This window comes from Ictalurus punctatus, chromosome 6 (assembly GCF_001660625.3).
Source record: "Ictalurus punctatus breed USDA103 chromosome 6, Coco_2.0, whole genome shotgun sequence".
Taxonomy (NCBI): domain Eukaryota; kingdom Metazoa; phylum Chordata; class Actinopteri; order Siluriformes; family Ictaluridae; genus Ictalurus; species Ictalurus punctatus.
Genome location: NC_030421.2, coordinates 9,000,301 through 9,016,779, shown reverse-complemented (window position 1 = coordinate 9,016,779; position 16,479 = coordinate 9,000,301). Strand labels below are relative to the sequence as shown.

At 38.3% G+C, this 16,479-nt stretch overlaps 1 protein-coding gene across 2 annotated transcripts in view; it reads left to right on the top strand.

Moving 5' to 3' along the window:
• Positions 1 to 7,356: 7,356 nt before the first annotated feature.
• The window catches only part of plbd2 (phospholipase B domain containing 2), a 37,773-nt gene continuing 28,650 nt past the window's right edge, over positions 7,357 to 16,479 (top strand). The window contains exons 1-3 of one of the 2 annotated variants that reach the window (XM_017469697.3): positions 7,357 to 7,613; positions 9,119 to 9,212; positions 16,262 to 16,414. In XM_017469697.3, the coding sequence (XP_017325186.1) occupies positions 7,444 to 7,613; positions 9,119 to 9,212; positions 16,262 to 16,414 (417 nt within the window). In that variant the 5' untranslated portion in view covers positions 7,357 to 7,443. The remainder of the gene's footprint in view (positions 7,614 to 9,118; positions 9,213 to 16,261; positions 16,415 to 16,479) is intronic. The other variant, XM_017469695.3, reaches the window with a different exon arrangement.

Below are 16,479 nucleotides of genomic sequence, written 5' to 3'. Positions count from 1 at the left end.
TTTTTAACAATAATAGGCTATGGACATATTTTAAATGTCCAACCCACATTTCTGCAAGCTGGAAGAAAATACATCTATTTCTAAATTAGTTATAGAACCTTATTATTTAATTTTAGCTTTAGTAACGAGCAATATTCTTACATCTCTCTTTGTGTGTGTGTGTGTCTGTGTGTGTTCTGTTCATTTATTACGTGGCAAAGATGCCAGCGTGCAAGTAACACCAGTCCCATTCACAAAACGCAAACAATAAAATTACATCATGGGAAAACAGCTTTTGGTTTTGTCAAGATCACGAGAAAATTAAGTCGAGATCATGAGAAAACAACGAAGAAAAAAATGAATAATTCATGGCCGCTTAGGGATTCCATAGTGTAGTCCAGCCGTGTTTCTGTTACTACAGTGCACTGGACAGTAAATTGACAGCTCTATAAATATGCATGGTGGCATTGTGGTAAAAAACAAAAGAAAAAAAAAACAACGTTGTTGCTGTTTTTTATGTATAAAAAAATAAAAAATTAAAAGGAACTTTAGATGTGTAATTCACAGCCTTAAACTTTTCACTTAAAACGTTGCTAAATGTTAGATTATTTTTTTCTTTATTCTCTCGACCATATATATCATATTACTTAAGTGAACGGCAACTTAATTTATTTGTCATATTTACCTTTGTATGGAATTAATGAACACACAATATTCCAGGTGAAACCATCACAATTTAACAGCATTAATAGCCACTAGGTGGCACAGTGATGGGAGCAGTATAAAGTTGACCCTGTAATGCAGCCTGGCTGATCCGGTGTGACCAAATCTTTTATACAGGGAAGCTACTTTTTTTTTTTTTTTTTTAAGATCTTTATTATTTACATAGACTGCACTGTGGGAGAAGTTGGGCCAATGTATGTTATATTCATGTACTTTGAACTTTAAGTAGAGAAAACTTGGACATTTAAAATAAACTGAACTAACATAGGTTGTTTTAACACAGAATTACATTTTCTGATAAATTAATTCTTAATAGTTGTTAACACTTGCTAGAAAGTAGAAGTAAAACAAACAAATGCATCTAGTTTGTTTCTAACTCTTTGAAGTTAAAAGCACTGAGTATTTTTATGTCTAATTAAAGTGTGTATTCTTGTAAGGAGAGCTAATAAGGTTTCACAAAATTTATGAAAAATATTACCTGCCATGCATATAAAATTTCAGTGCCATCATATTTATTTTAATCATGTGTTCAATACATATAATGACCATTTAAAGTGTTAACACTAACTGCACAGATTTAACACAGACAAGCAAACAAAACATTTCACCCAACAGGGAGTACAACATAACTTTTCTCCTATAAATGTCTGCACTGTCAAAAAAAAAAAAAAAAAAACCAGAATAAAACAACAGTACAAATTGAATTGTATATCCTTTTTTGTATAACATTTTAAACTATTCACCATGGTAGCTTTTAAAGTCAGGAAATGTACATACATTTTACCAAAGATAAAACATTAATTTTAAGTATAAGGAAATGTATGTGTATATGTAATGAATATGCAGTGAGTTTGATAAGTGGCTTCTGGCTCAGCAATGAGGACACCAACTGAGATTTGGCAGAAGAAAACATCACAGTCAGGTTCCTGCAAACAAAAGAAATCTCAGTAAGAACCATTATATCCCTAACAGGAGGAAAAACATCACTTTCTGTTAATGTATGTCAAATACCACAAAATATAAAATGATAAGATCACAAAGGAAAGAATAAGTGTGGCAGAGAAGGAGGCAGTGTGCCAAGTGTGCACAGCTATCTGTGCCATAATTGGCATCAGACCTGTATGTGGAAGCCCAGCCCTTCACCACAGTTGGAGTCTGTGGAGTAGGCGGGGACTTCTGGATACAAATCATGCATAGCATGTTTAATAGCAGTACATAAAGTTTAATCTCTGTAAATAAAGGATTTAACTCAGATTGATCTGGTCTGTCATTTTCTATCACAAGAGTCCACAATCTACAGTGCCCTCCACTAATATTTATTATTTAAACTTTTGATCTTTTGTTAAAGAAAAATTCACAAAAAGACTCTGCTCTCATGGATAGCAAACAATTGCAAACAAAACAAGTTTACCCCACCCCCCCAAAAAAAAAATTAAAAAAAAAATACAATTATTAAATATAGGTGTGCAATAATTATTGGCACCTGCTACCTGCATTTGCCAAGATAACAGCTCTGAGTCTTCTCCTATAATGCCTGATGAGGTTGGAGAATATATGGTAAGGGATCTGAGACCGTTCCTCCATACACAAACTCTCCAGATCCTTCACATTTTGAGGTCCACGCTGGTGGACTCTCCTCTTCAGTTCACCCCACCGGTTTTCTATGGGGTTCAGGTCAGGGGACTGGGATGGTCATGGCAGGACCTCGATTTTGTGGTCAGTAAACCATTTTTGTGTTGATTTTGATGTATGTTTTGGATCATTGTCCTGCTGGAAGATCCAACCACGGCCCTTTTTAAGCTTTCTGGCAGAGGCAGTCAGGTTTTCATTTAATATCTGTTGATATTTGATGGAGTTGATGATGCCATGTATCCTAACAAAATGTCCAGGTCCTCTGACAGAAAAACATTCCCAAAACATTAAACAGCCGCCACTATATTTAACCGTGGGCATGAGGTACTTTTCCATATGGCTACCTCACTGTGTGCTCCAAAACCAACTCTGGTGTTTATTGCCAACAAGCTCTATTTTGGTTTCATCTGACCATAGAACCTGATCCCATTTCAAGTTCCAGTAGTGTCTGACAAACTGAAGATGCTCAAGTTTGTTTTTGGATGAGAGTAGAGGCTTTTTTTCTTGAAACCCTTCCAAACAACTTGTGGTGATGTATAGTTGCAATCAAAATTATTCAACCCCCATTGCAAATCAGGTTTATTGTCAAAATTTACAGACTTTCAGCTGTTTGCAATGAACAAATCAATCAAAAGCAATTGAAATAGTTCAACACAACGAATGTTTCAAGTGGTTTCCCCAAATTCAACTGAAAATGCAACTTATAATGATTTCTCCAGTCTCAAAGTAATTCAAGCCCATAGAATAGAATCCCTCACAACAGCACAAATATGCAAAACAGGTGTTGTCTCGAGGACACCTGATGCAACTTATCAAGGACTTCATTAGTGGCACCAAGTGTGCTTGAGCTGGAACAATAACTTTGAATAATCAAATTTTTTTACTGCAACTGTATAACGAACACTTCTAATCAGGTTAATTGTATATGTGGACTTACCTTAAAGAATTAGGCCTGGTTCATTCTAATTTCCAGTATAAACAAAATTTATTATGAAAAACATGGGTGGTATAATATCCATTGACTTCACAGAACAGAAAATTGTTCATTTTGATAAAATCCCATTTCATTTATTATTGTCTATCTTGTATTGTCAATGTCAATCAGCTAAGGGTTTTTCCCCTAAAGAGAAGTAAATTTATGGGAATGGGCCTATTTTAAAACTTCAGTATGTCCATATCTACAAAGAAATTAGGCTAACTTTACATTTTTCAGAGCATGAAAGGCAATTATTAGACAGCACAGCATAACTATAGTTAGTCTAGCTAACTGCAAAATGCTACATATCAGATCAGGTGGTGTGATATTAAAACTGTAAAAATATGCATAATAAAACATAAAATACAAACTCCTGGAAACTCACAACATTTATCAGACCTGGGAATCTTTCCATGGACCCGTGACCCTGTGTACCATGAGCAGTACAGAAAATGGATGGATGGATAATGATACTAAAAGCTGCAAGCAGCATTTTTGGGGGGCAAGCACCTGAGCTACACATTCAAAGAGGCACTACAATTGTTGTCTAAGCAAATATTGGAAAAGCAGAGCCACAATGGTAGTCAAAGGGGATCAAGAATGATATGTACCTTCACTGATGATGTGTATGTTTTTACCAGACAGTGGTGGAATTCTTTGACTGTAGGAGGAAAGGTCTAGATGAACAAATGTGAAGCAGTTAAAACTGCTGCTACTGCTGTGACCTGGGAGTTGCCTGTTTCTACTTTGACCTGTTTTCATGATTGCTACTGCTCTGACCTGAATTTATTTTAATATCAAAATTCAATAAGACAGGTCTCAAGATGATGTGAGCCACATTTGGTGAAGATTGGACAAAATTTGGAGGAGTATCAGAAATGGTGGTTACATGTTAGCATTTAAAGCATGTTATTATAACTTTTGACCAGTAGGTGGTGCTGGCACGAAATTTGTTGCATAGCCTCAGGTCATGGTCCTGAAGTTGCCTACAACATTTCCTGTCACTGTTGAGGTACAAACTCACTTCCTGTTTGATGGCTTCACTGTCAGATTCATTGGCCCATTCTAGACAAACAATTTGGAGTATTCAAAATTCTTTTGATAATTTTGTGAGTCTAAAAAAACAAACAAACAAACAAACAAAAAAAAAAAAACAGATTTGGACAAACTGGCAGAATTTATAATTAGATATAAATTGATGTCATATCGTGAGTTGAACTCGTTTTGAACAAGGGAATCCAGGAATGCCTGGCTTTTAAATTTTGTACACATGCTTCAAAAGCTATGAACATAAACACACTTCCAAAATTAGGCCCAAATTTGACTCAATAGTGGTGCTAAAGCATTGGCAGCACTTGGCCCAAATTTGGTCAGAATATTCCTTAGACCATCCTCAATCTATGTGCCAAATTTCACAACTTTTTACCTGACACCCTTAACAGAAGAAGAAGCAGAATAATAATAAGAAAAGGTAGAATAACAACAGGATGCCTGTGCTTGGTCCCTTAATAATTATAATAATAATGACAACAGCAATAATAAAAATGTATTATTTATATAGCACTTTAATTTCAATAAGATATGATGTACCTCAGTCACTGCTTCCACACTGTCCAGTTCCATCCCCAACACAGAGCTCTCTTGCATACCAGCTTGCTCAGTTTGTTGGCCCCACAAGTCCCAATGCCACCTCCCCAACATACCACAGCAAAGAAGATAACACTGGCCACCACAGACAGGTAAAAACATCCATAGCAGCCTAGTGCACACATTAAAGGACCTGAGCCTCCTCGGAAAGAAAATCCTGCTCTGTCCTTTCCTGTGTGAGAAGAGGCTCCCTCCTCAGCTCCTCCTGTATTCCCTTCTTGGCATCATCAGTGTGCCAGTGCCATGAAGGTTCTCTTCTTCCTGTTCAGCGGGGCTTTGATGACCCTGTTAATCCAAGGATTTTTGTTGGGAAAGCAGTGGACCTTCTTGATGGGGACAACACTCTCCTCACAGAATCTGAAGTAGTCTGAATGACACCCTCTGTGCCATCCCCATGATCTTCCTGAAACAGCTTCTAGTCAGTTGTCTTGTAACACTCCATCAGGGCCTCCTCTGCCTCCACCGACTACAGCTACACAGTCCTAGTGGTTACAAGCTGTCTCCTAACAATAGGCTTGTATGTAGGTGTGAGCTGTGTCAGACAGTGGTCTAATTTGCCAAGGGGGGAAGGGCGGTGGTGCTGGATGCCTCCTTAACGTCGGCATACAGCAAGTCCAAGGTCTTATCCCTTCTAGTGTTGAAGGTTACATACTGTGTAAAGTTCAACAGGGTCTTTGAGATTTTAACATGATTAAAATCTCCATTTATTATAAAGACTGCACTGGGATGCCGTGTCTGCAGATCTGCGATGATGGAATGAATGATGTCACGTTCCTCACCATCACCCTGGCTCGAGTTCCTCGCCACCATATCCTTAATTCCACCGGAATCTCCTTCAGACATACCACTGGTCGATAAACATCTCAAAGTGTTCTACATAAAGATTAAAGGCTAAATAATGTATTAATGATCGAGCACATTAAAGAACCAATGTTCACTTCCTAAAGAATTAACTATCAAGTATTCCTCTGGAAAGTTATTCCACAGTTTAGCGGTGATGCAAGAAAAACATATTCCACTGACTGATTGTGCTGCAACTGATCCACAGGACTAACACTAAGCCTGCATCAGATGAATGAAGTGCTTAGGATGGGCTATAACACTTCAGGAGATCAGCAACATACTGTACACCAGAGCTAAACCATGCAGAAGTTTAAATATTATAAACAAGGATTTGTTATCAATGCAGAACCTAATAGTGTAGCTTGACACCAGTTTAATAAATATGATGAATATGAAAAGGATGTCAGATGATGCAGAGTAACTTCCTCCTTATTCTGACAGAAGCATTTCTACTCATTTTCTACTCTTATTTCTGAGTCACAGGCAGCTAGAAGTATCTCTGGATGGCCTTTCAATTACATCATGTGCACCAGTGAAATACATTGGTGTGATTATTAACTCCAGTCTCTCATTTGGTCAATAATAACACCTTGCTGATATTCCAGTAGGTGAAGAAACAAGCTCCAGTTAGTCCAGAATGCAGCAGAACCTGACAGTTTGACTATATTATACCCATTTCGTCCACAATTCATTGGCTTCTAGTAAAATGTTTAATTGATCGCAAATTATTTGACACAAAATATTACTAATGATCTATAAAGCACTGAATGCCTTGTCATCAGGATGGTCACACATTTCAAGTTCAAAATTAGGCTATTTACAATAAAATATTATTAAATAAAAATCTGAAAATAATATAATTTGTGTGTTACACAGTATCGCATAAATTGTCAAATGTATGAGCCTCTTTGTGATTGAGGAGATAAAATAAACAAAGGAAATAAACAGATTATTCAGAGCCTTGTGTAAGTGATATTAAAGTGCTTCTACAGGCAAGCTAACCTGTGGAACTGGTCAATAACTGGAGACCTCTTCAGCCTTGTGAAAAGCCTATAAAAAACCTACTTACTTGTCTAGTCAGTAGTGATGGGAAGTTCGAATCATTTTCTTGACTCGGATCTTTGAGTCTCGTTCAGCAAAATGAACGAATCTTTCTTTCTTTTATCACGTCAGTTCCACGGAAACAGAAACGATTAGTTCACATCTCGAGTCTTTGGGTCCGAGTCATTCGAGTCATCCCGTTTCCGGTACTGCATGGTGGATAGCCTATGCGTGTCACCGGGAGATCGAATGACTCGAACCCGAAAGACTCGAGAGATGAACTAATATTTCTGTTTCCGGTACAGAACCTCGGGGATGTTGCAGCGCATGCTCGGTCAGAAATGAACGAATAACTCTCTGAGACAACACGTTGATCCCGAGTCATATTAAAGTTTCGTTCAAAATGAATGAATCGTTCATGAACGACACATCACTATTAGTCAGGCATTTTGTGGATGAGCTGATTTGGGACACGTCCCTCAGATTAAAGTTCAGCACTCAAAGAGGGTGGCCGTCACGTGACTGCTACTGGAGTCGGGGATCACATGATGAGATGAGCAGTAAATAAGCGAGTGTTCCCCCAGACAGTCCCATTAAACGCTATGTTGCGCTTTCTTCTGTGTACCTTGTTCGTTTGTGTGATCTCACCTGCGGACACACACCTGCGGTCTGCAGTATTTAACCAGCAGAGCGGAAAACTGCAGTTAAAGGAGGGAATTCAGACAGACTTTGTCGCATTCGCCAACTTCACAGATGACATTGTAAACACGGGGTAGGCTTGTGTGTCTCCTACATCTCCCGGTTGTGTTGTTTTCTTTTTATTAACATTAAAATGATCTTTATCTTTCATTAACTCTAACTTTACACGAACACTTTTTATTAATCAGTGATTAGTCTGTGATTAAATAGACTGACTGGAGCTGTACATGTTAGTCCTGAGACTGCAGACTTCCTTTTCGAAAATCATTGAGCAGGTTCTCCACAGCCATTACACTCTGAAGTTACACTTACACAGTTACTTACTATGGACATAAGAAGCGATTTCTATCGGTGTAACGAAAATAATTGACATTGTGAAAAGTTTACAGATTCGTTAATTTCAGTTTTATTTCATTGTATTTGTTTGCTGTTAAAATAGGCATCATCATAATAAATCAGCTTTACAGAAATTTATTTCTATGTAATGCATTTAAATTTAATGAAACAACCAGAGGCAAGAGTGGCAAGGAAAAACTCCATGAGATGACGACATGAGGAAGAAAGCTTGAGAGGAACCAAAAAAACCTCCTCCTCTTCTGGATAGTGAGATTACAAACATTTACTCTTCCACACCTGTATACTATGGAGTCGGATTGTGTGTACTGAGAGTCAGGGCTGTGCTTTAGAGAGGCAGGATCAAGATGTTGGCACATGAACTACAGCGTAACCTGTGGAGCTACAGCAGTCAATATTCAAAAGGATGTCAAATTAAATCTTGTAACAAACCACATGCATAGTGTTTGATGTATGATTACACTTTCCAATAGGTTGACAATTATGCAAATGTATTATTGTAATTATTATTTGAAGTTTACTCCAGTGCAGACTACTCTCAGGCTGTTGGAGGACAAGTCTAAAAGGTGAACTTCAGAATCAGACCACTATATTGTTGGCTGGATTCCCAATGAAGGGTGATACTATAGGCCTTAATGTAACATGACCACAAGCAACATATCGCAACATTGTAAGGTAGCTATCTCTGTCTAAAGTACGCAAATAGTATAATTAAAACTGGCAGTTATGGAGAATAAGAAATAACTTTCTCTGAGCCAGTGTCACTCACCACTGCTTCTTCAAATTCATGGGTACACGTGCAAGTTTGTGATTGTGTGCTTAGTTTCTATTGGCCAATGGGTTTTTGGTTCAAAGACAGAACTGAATGTGAAAATAGATAACATAACAACCCCATGACTACCAGCAAGTTCACCCTTATGGATGCAGGCCTTACAGAAAAAAATGGCTGACCAAAAAGGGCACCATCAAGGGAGAAAAGTAATGATTTATAATCACACTAGTGTCGCCCAGAAGAGGATATGTTGTTTTTGAATCTGATTTCTTTCTTGTCTCAGGGAGTTTTTTTCCTTGCCACTGTCGCCTAAATCTAGATCCTGATATCTGTAAAGCTGCTTTGTGATGATGTTAATTGTTAAAAGTCCACATCAGCTGTACAAATAAAAAGCTGTACAAATAAATATTAATCACTTTAATTAGGACTCCATTTTTTTCTGTCCTTCTCAGGTGGTCCTATCTGGAGGTTGTAACAAATGGCAAGTACAATGACACACTGCAAGCTTATGCTGCTGGAGTTGTGGAAGGTGCGGTCACCTCGCAGGTATTTAACATTAACCTTTTATCCCTAAATCTGTTACATCACACATCTTATCTCATCTAGATGCTGATGGCCAAATGTGGATCATAACCAGTAGAAAGTAGTGACAAGAATTTTAATCTAGCTTCCATATCTGAAGAGTCATAATATATTTAATTAATTTGATTTTTATAACGCTTTTAACAATAGACATTGTCAAAAAGCAGCTTTAGAGAAACCCGGGTCTAAATTTGGATTCCTAATGAGCAAGCTAGAGGTGACAGTTGCATGGAAAAAAAACCTTGAGTCTGATTGTCTTTGTCCCAAATATTAATTGGAAGGCTGTTCCATAGCTGAGGGCTTAATAGGAAAAAACTTTACCCCTGGCTGTAGTGTTCATTGTTTAAGGTACTGATGAAGCATAGCTTAGTGATGTTTCTAAGATGAAAGAAGGCTATCCTAGTCGTATCGTCTACATGAGCATCAAATGAGAGACTGAAGTCAATAATCACACCAAGTTCTTTCATTGCTGCATGTGGTGTAACTGAAAGACCATCCAGGGTTACTATGTAAGCACAAAGCTTACCTCTAGCTGCCTCTGGCAGTAGTAGAAGTACTTCTGTCTTGTTGGAATTAATTAGGAGGAAATTACTCAGCATTCAGTGTCTAAACAGTCCTCAACTTTATTCAGTTGGTGTCGGTCATCTGGTTTGGTTGGAACATAAAGTGGAGGGTTGAATGTTGGTATTGACAACATTATTCACCCTGAAATATAGTGGCACTTGAAAGTTTGTGAACCCTTTAGAATTTTCTATATATCTGCATAAATATTACCTAAAACATAGTCAGATTTTTATACAATTCCTAAAAGTAGATACAGAGAACCAAGTTAAACAAATGAGATACAAAGATTATACTTGGTCACTTATTTATTGAAGAAACTGATCTAATATTACATATCTGTGAGTGGCAAAAGTATGTGAACCTTTGCTTTCAGTATCTGGTGTGAATCCTTGTGCAGCAATAACTGCAACTAAAAGTTTCCGATAACTTGATCAGTTCTGCACATCGGCTTGGAGGAATTTTAGCCCGTTCCTCAGTACAGAACAGCTTCAACTCTGGGATGTTGGTGGGTTTCCTCACATGAACTGCTTGCTTCAGGTCCTTCCGCAACATTTCTATAAGATTAAGATCAGGACTTTGACTTGGCCATTCCAAAACATTAACTTTATTCTTCTTTAACTGTTCTTTGGTAGAATGACTTGTTTGCTTAGGGTCATTGCCTTGCTGCATGACCCATTTTTTCTTGAGATTCAGTTCATGGACAGATGTCCTGACTTTTTTTTTTTTTTTTTTTTTTAGAATTCGCTGGTATAATTCAGAATTCACTATTCCATCGTCCTGGCGCAGATGCAGCAAAACAGGCCCAAACCTGTGCTAGAATGCAGTGTTTTTGTTTTCTCCAAATATAACCCTTCTCATTTAAACCCAAAAATTTATTTTAGACTCATCAATACACAAACTATTGTTCCAGTAGCCTTCTGGCTTGTCCACATGATCTAAAGATCAAACTGCAGATGTTCAGCAATGTTCTTTTTGGAGAGCAGTGGCTTTTTCCTTGCAACCCTACCATGCACACCATTGTTTTTAAGTGTTCTCCTGATGGTGGATTCATAACCATTAAGATTAGCCAATGTGAGAGCGGCCTTTAATTACTTAGAAGTTACCCTGGCTCCTTTGTGACAGACTATTGCACGTCTTGCTCTTGGAGTGATCTCTGCTGGTTGGCCACTCCTGGGGAGGGGAACAATGGTCTTAGTTTCTCCATTTGTACACAATCTATCTGACTATTGGTAGAGTCCAAACTCTTTAGAGATGGTTTTATAACCTTTTCCAGCCTGATGAGTGTTGTGGATAAAAATGACATGAAATAAACACGAGGGAGACTGAGTATGAGTAAAAATGTAATTTTATTGGTAATTCACAGGACGGGTGGGTGCGTAGTCTGGAGGAGAGTAAGAGGGGGAAGAAAATGGGGTGCGTCCTGGGGACATGGGGAAATCAGGGTGGGTGAAGTGAACGGACCACTGAGAGTCGGGCGGACTGGTGGGTGAGAAGAGGGACGAATGGTCGGGGCCCGGATCAGAGAAGACAACATCATCCTCGGATTGGAAGCTAGAGGGGGGTTCTGGTTCTGACTGTGTAGAGGCGTCAACACGCACGTTCGTGGGGCAGATTCTGTACCGAAGAAGAGGGGGGAACCCCGGGTCTCTATTCTTAGGGGGGGTGCTGCGAAGATAGTTAAGTAGCATCATGATATCAGCCGTGAGATGCACAAGCTGGTAATGAGTGTCCAGATCCAGATCCAGGTCCAGTAATGGAGAGAGAGGGGACTGACGACGGGCACCGGCACCTAGACATACAGAAGCGGTTTTAGTCAGAGGTGGATAAATTGGTAAAACACTTTAAAGATCTTTATGGGTTGTTAGTCAAAAAGTCGAAAGAAGTGTACGAGCTGAGGAGTGCTAAAAACACACACACTCGTACAGTCAAGGGCGGGCAAGTAGACACAACATACGCACACACTCTCTCTTCCTCATACACACACATGAATAACTTTAATAATATCTTATAGTAATAGAGAAACTCTATAAAAAACAGAATAGTAGGATATGCAGGACAGTAGAACTGTAATGATATTAAGAAGTTGGAAGTACAGTAAACCGCTTTTCAAGTAGTATAAATATATATATAAAATAAGAAATATAGTGCAAATATGAAAAAAAATTATAAACGAGAAATACAGGAAAAATAGAAAAATATAACTTACTCATGATTCAGATGGTGAAGATTCTCGTCTCGCAAGGAAAGCCTTAATTTTTAGAGAACCATGAAGAGAGCCAGTTATAAGGGTGGCTGGGTCAAACTGCCCCCCCCTCGAGATAACGATAAGACCAAGGTCCCTCCCGGTTGTTTAGTCGTCTTGTCTACGTCATTTTATTTCCCTAGGTAATTGAGAATCCTGGTTTCTGACCACCTAGGTAATTGAGAATCCTGGTTTCTGACCACCTAGGTAAATGAGAATCCTGGTTTCTGATTCTCTATGTAATTCAAAACGCTGGGTTTTTATTTTCTGGGTTATTAGAAATGCCTGGGTTCTGATTCTATGTGTAAGTGAAATAGGCCTTTTCTGGAAACATATGGGTTATCTAGTGTGTAAATACAGTATAAATACTGGAGCTTAAGCTCAGGGTATTGGGATCACTTTTGAGAATTCTCATCGGTGTGGATCTCGTGTGGTGGAATGGAACAATAAAGCTGGACCCTTGCTTCTTCTCACTCACGGCTGGTGTATTTTTTCTATCTCCAACTGGGCTCAGAGGTAGATGTGAGTATTGGCTTCTAAGTTGAGTTTTAAATGTTTTTGGGTAATAGGCTAAATTTGAGCCAACATGAGTAACAACAACTCTTTTTCTGAGGTCCTCAGAAAGCTTGCCATGATACACTTCCACAAATGTTGTGAAAATTAGACTTTGATAGCTCCTTGTTCATTAAATCAAACAGGGCACTCACTCACACCTGATCATCATCCCATTGATTGAAAATACTTGACTCTAATTTCACCTTCAAATTAACTGCTAATCCTAGAGGTTCACATACGTTTGCCACTCACATATGTAATATTGGATTATTTTCCTCAATAAATAACTGACCAAGTATTTTTCTCATTTGTCACTAGTAGTAGTTTAGTAGTTTTATCTCATTTGTTTAATTGGGTTCTCTTTGTCTGCTTTTAGGATTTGTGTGAAAACTTTGATGTTTGAGGTAATATCTATGTAGATGTATAGAAAATTCTTAAAGGGTTCACAAACTTTCAAGCACCACTGTATGTGTTAAAATGATTTCAAACATGCCACAGAAATATACTGCTTAGGCATAGATACAAATGATTGTATTGAATTCTCTTGGAATCTCTGACCTATATTCATGACCGAGGGTGCTGGGGTGCCACCCCCTTCAAGATATCCAGAGAAGAAGGCTATGTAAACATAAGTTCAATATATATTGCAAAATAATTATGTAATAAAATTTTGCCATACTTTTTGCCTTATAGTCGTTAGCATTTATTTAAAAAATCAAAAAATCTCAATTGTATTTCGATCATATCTGTGTGCAGGACGCTGGCCAAATTAGTGTGTATGTAGGTCCTTAAACTTTTGAAAAGCAGGTGACTTTGGGCTGCTCTCTAAATAGCTTGCTTCAGATTTTCCTTGGGGTGCAGCTCATTGTGCCCCAGACACTCCCACTTTTGTTGTTGGTGAATCAATATTGTTTTTATATATTTTTGACCTCATGTGATTGGGCCGTTCTCAACGACTCTCTTGCCTACTCAGCAGCTTGTCAGTTGACCGGCACTGCGAGAGATTGTTAATAAAGTGAGCGTGACATTTCTTCCAGATGAATGAAAATTTTGTTTTATCTTTACAAAAAACTGCCTTTTACAAGGTGAAAAAAGGGATAAAGGAGCTTGGCCCAGATCGACCCAACTTACAAATTCAGCAGCAGTCAAGTCACGAGCTTACACCTGGGGGTTTCCGGCAATCGTTGTGGCAAACTCAGTTGGCTAGCTGGATGCGATATACAACCCCAATTTCTAAAAAGTTGGGACACTGTGTAAAATGTAAATAAAAACAGAATGCAATGATTTGCAAATCTCAAAAATCCCCATGTTATTCACGATAGAACATAGAAAACATATCAAATGTTTGAGATTTGCAAATCATTGTATTCTGTATTTATTTACATTTTACACAGCATCCCAACTCTTTTGGAATTGGGGTTGGCATTAGAAGGCAAGGGCAAAATTTATTTTCAGGTAGTGCTACTGGCCATAGTTTAGGCAATATTACAGTTGAGTGATTACCTTGATTACTTTATTACTGATAATAAACCCACATTAAGCTCAAATTCACTGATTTGTGGTACCTTATTTCATGCTTTAGCAGTTGAATTTTCCATTTATAGCTAAGCAGTGGTGATACATTATATCACCTGTTAGATGGCTATTTAACAATTATATTCAGTCCCGCATAACTAATTGTGGTGTTTTCAGTTTGTTTGCACCCTCCCCAAAATTTTTAACACCAGCCGCCACTGTTGGTGACTGCATATTCTGAAAAGTTCAGCACCAATTTTCTGCCACATTCTAACAATCCAATACACTCGTACTGAACATCTTTTCAACTCATGTTTGACTTTATTGTATACAACTATAGAACAATGATAATGATTTATCGTCCCTCTCTTCAGTGTCAGCCAGAAGAGGATGGACCCCCTCCACTCTAGCGCACATGTGGAATCACATCACACAGTATAACTAAAATACTGGTTACAAATCTATACATGTCAGAACCACATGCCCTTCAGAAATTGGTCTGGTGTTGGTAGTTGTGTAAAATAAGTTTGTATTGGTTTTGCAGTGACCCTTGCATCTTAGGGGACAAGTTTACACAAATTACTTTGTTTGAAAATGATTTAACCAAGAAATAATCCAATTTGTAATAATTGGCCAGTTGGTTTTACAGTACTCCACACAGAAAAAAAAATCACCAGAACAACTTGTGAAGGCAAAATGTTGTACTTGAAACATCATTTAAAGTGGAATAAGAAGCCAGCTTTTGCCTTGAGCAAAACCGAGGTGACGCTGGCAAGAAAAACATTCCCTGAGACCTGAGAGGAGCAAAACTCAAAATGAAATCAATCCACTTCTAACTCTGTGCATGACTGAGGATGTGGCATGAAGGTCTGAACAAATGATCTTCAAATTTTAATTTAATTACAACTAGTGATGCACCGAAAGGAAAATTCTGGGCAGAGGGCCTCTATTCTGTTATTGTTGTTGTTTTTGTTTTGTTGTATTATGCATATTGAACGGGACATCATGTTTTCAGGCGGTGTATCAAACCTGTCGTGGAAAAATGCTTCAGCATCGTACCCCCTCAGATGGTAAATTTTAATGTCTTTATCAGAAACTTTGAAGTATTTCCAAACCGCTGACATGAATGCCCTTTGCCGGGTAGCGCCGTGATAACTGTCGGCTAGATCGAGAGTGAAATCTTCGCATTGAGGCCCGACTTGGGGCGACATGTTTTTTCGGCCTTTTTTCTCTCTTTCAAATGTCATTTTTGGCTAAAACCTTTTGGTGGCCAAAATTTCAATGCACAGACAGGACTTTATTTGGAAATGCATCATTGTAGTTCCTTGGTGTTTTTACACAAAGTATTTCATAAATAGATTTTTATAACAAACATAATACAATGCTATTAAAGTTGTATTATTACTGTATGTTATTTTGTAATTAGAAATAATTGAGTGATGTTTTGTGGAACGGATGAGAGCTGGTTCATGCACCTGTACTGAAACATGTTAGCAAGTAGCTGTGTGGTGAGGGGGTTTATGGTTAAGCGTAGCGTGCAGAGGTGCACAGACAGGTCAAAGTGCACACCTCCAAAATCTTAACAGTGCATTGTACACAGTATTGCACTTCAGGAAAACAGACAACTATACTACCACCTATTTATGATGTTCTCCTTAGGCCTTAAGCAATAGATAAGTGAAGACCAACAACTGTGGCCAGATTTTTGGAAAGTCCAAAAGGCTCGGCTCTTGCTAGTGAGCCGAGCGAATTAATCTGATGCACTATCTCTATAGTGAATCAGATTAATTTGCTCGGCTCACTAGCAAGAGCCGAGTATTTTGGACTTTCTAAAAATCTGAGAAGCAGTAAGTGACTCATTCACCATTGAGGAAATGGAGAGAGAGCAAGTGTCTCAGGTGGAAAGGTGATGCACAGTAATAGGTTATTCATCTTACAGGTTAGGCCTTGGATCTGTATTTATAGGTATGTATTTATAGATCTGCATTTCTCAGGATGAAAATCAGGTTAAAAAGCAGTTTGACTTTTCACTTTTATATGTCTTTGCCAAGATTCTATTCTCCCCCAGCTTTTTCACGCTCTCATGCTCTTTTTCACTCTTTCTCTCTCTGTGTTTGTGTGTGTGAATTAACTTTAGCTCATCTATAAGCATTGGATGAACACACTGATGGGATATTGTGATCCAAATGACCCTGGCTACTGTCAACATCTGAAAGAATACATTATCACTAACCTGCAGTGGGTGGAAGAGCAAATCAAGAAAGCTACAGAGTCACCGTACTGGCATCAGGTACACTGGGTTACTTTCCAGTTGTAGTTGTGATTAGTCATAGGCCTGTGACATGGAGTGCAAGT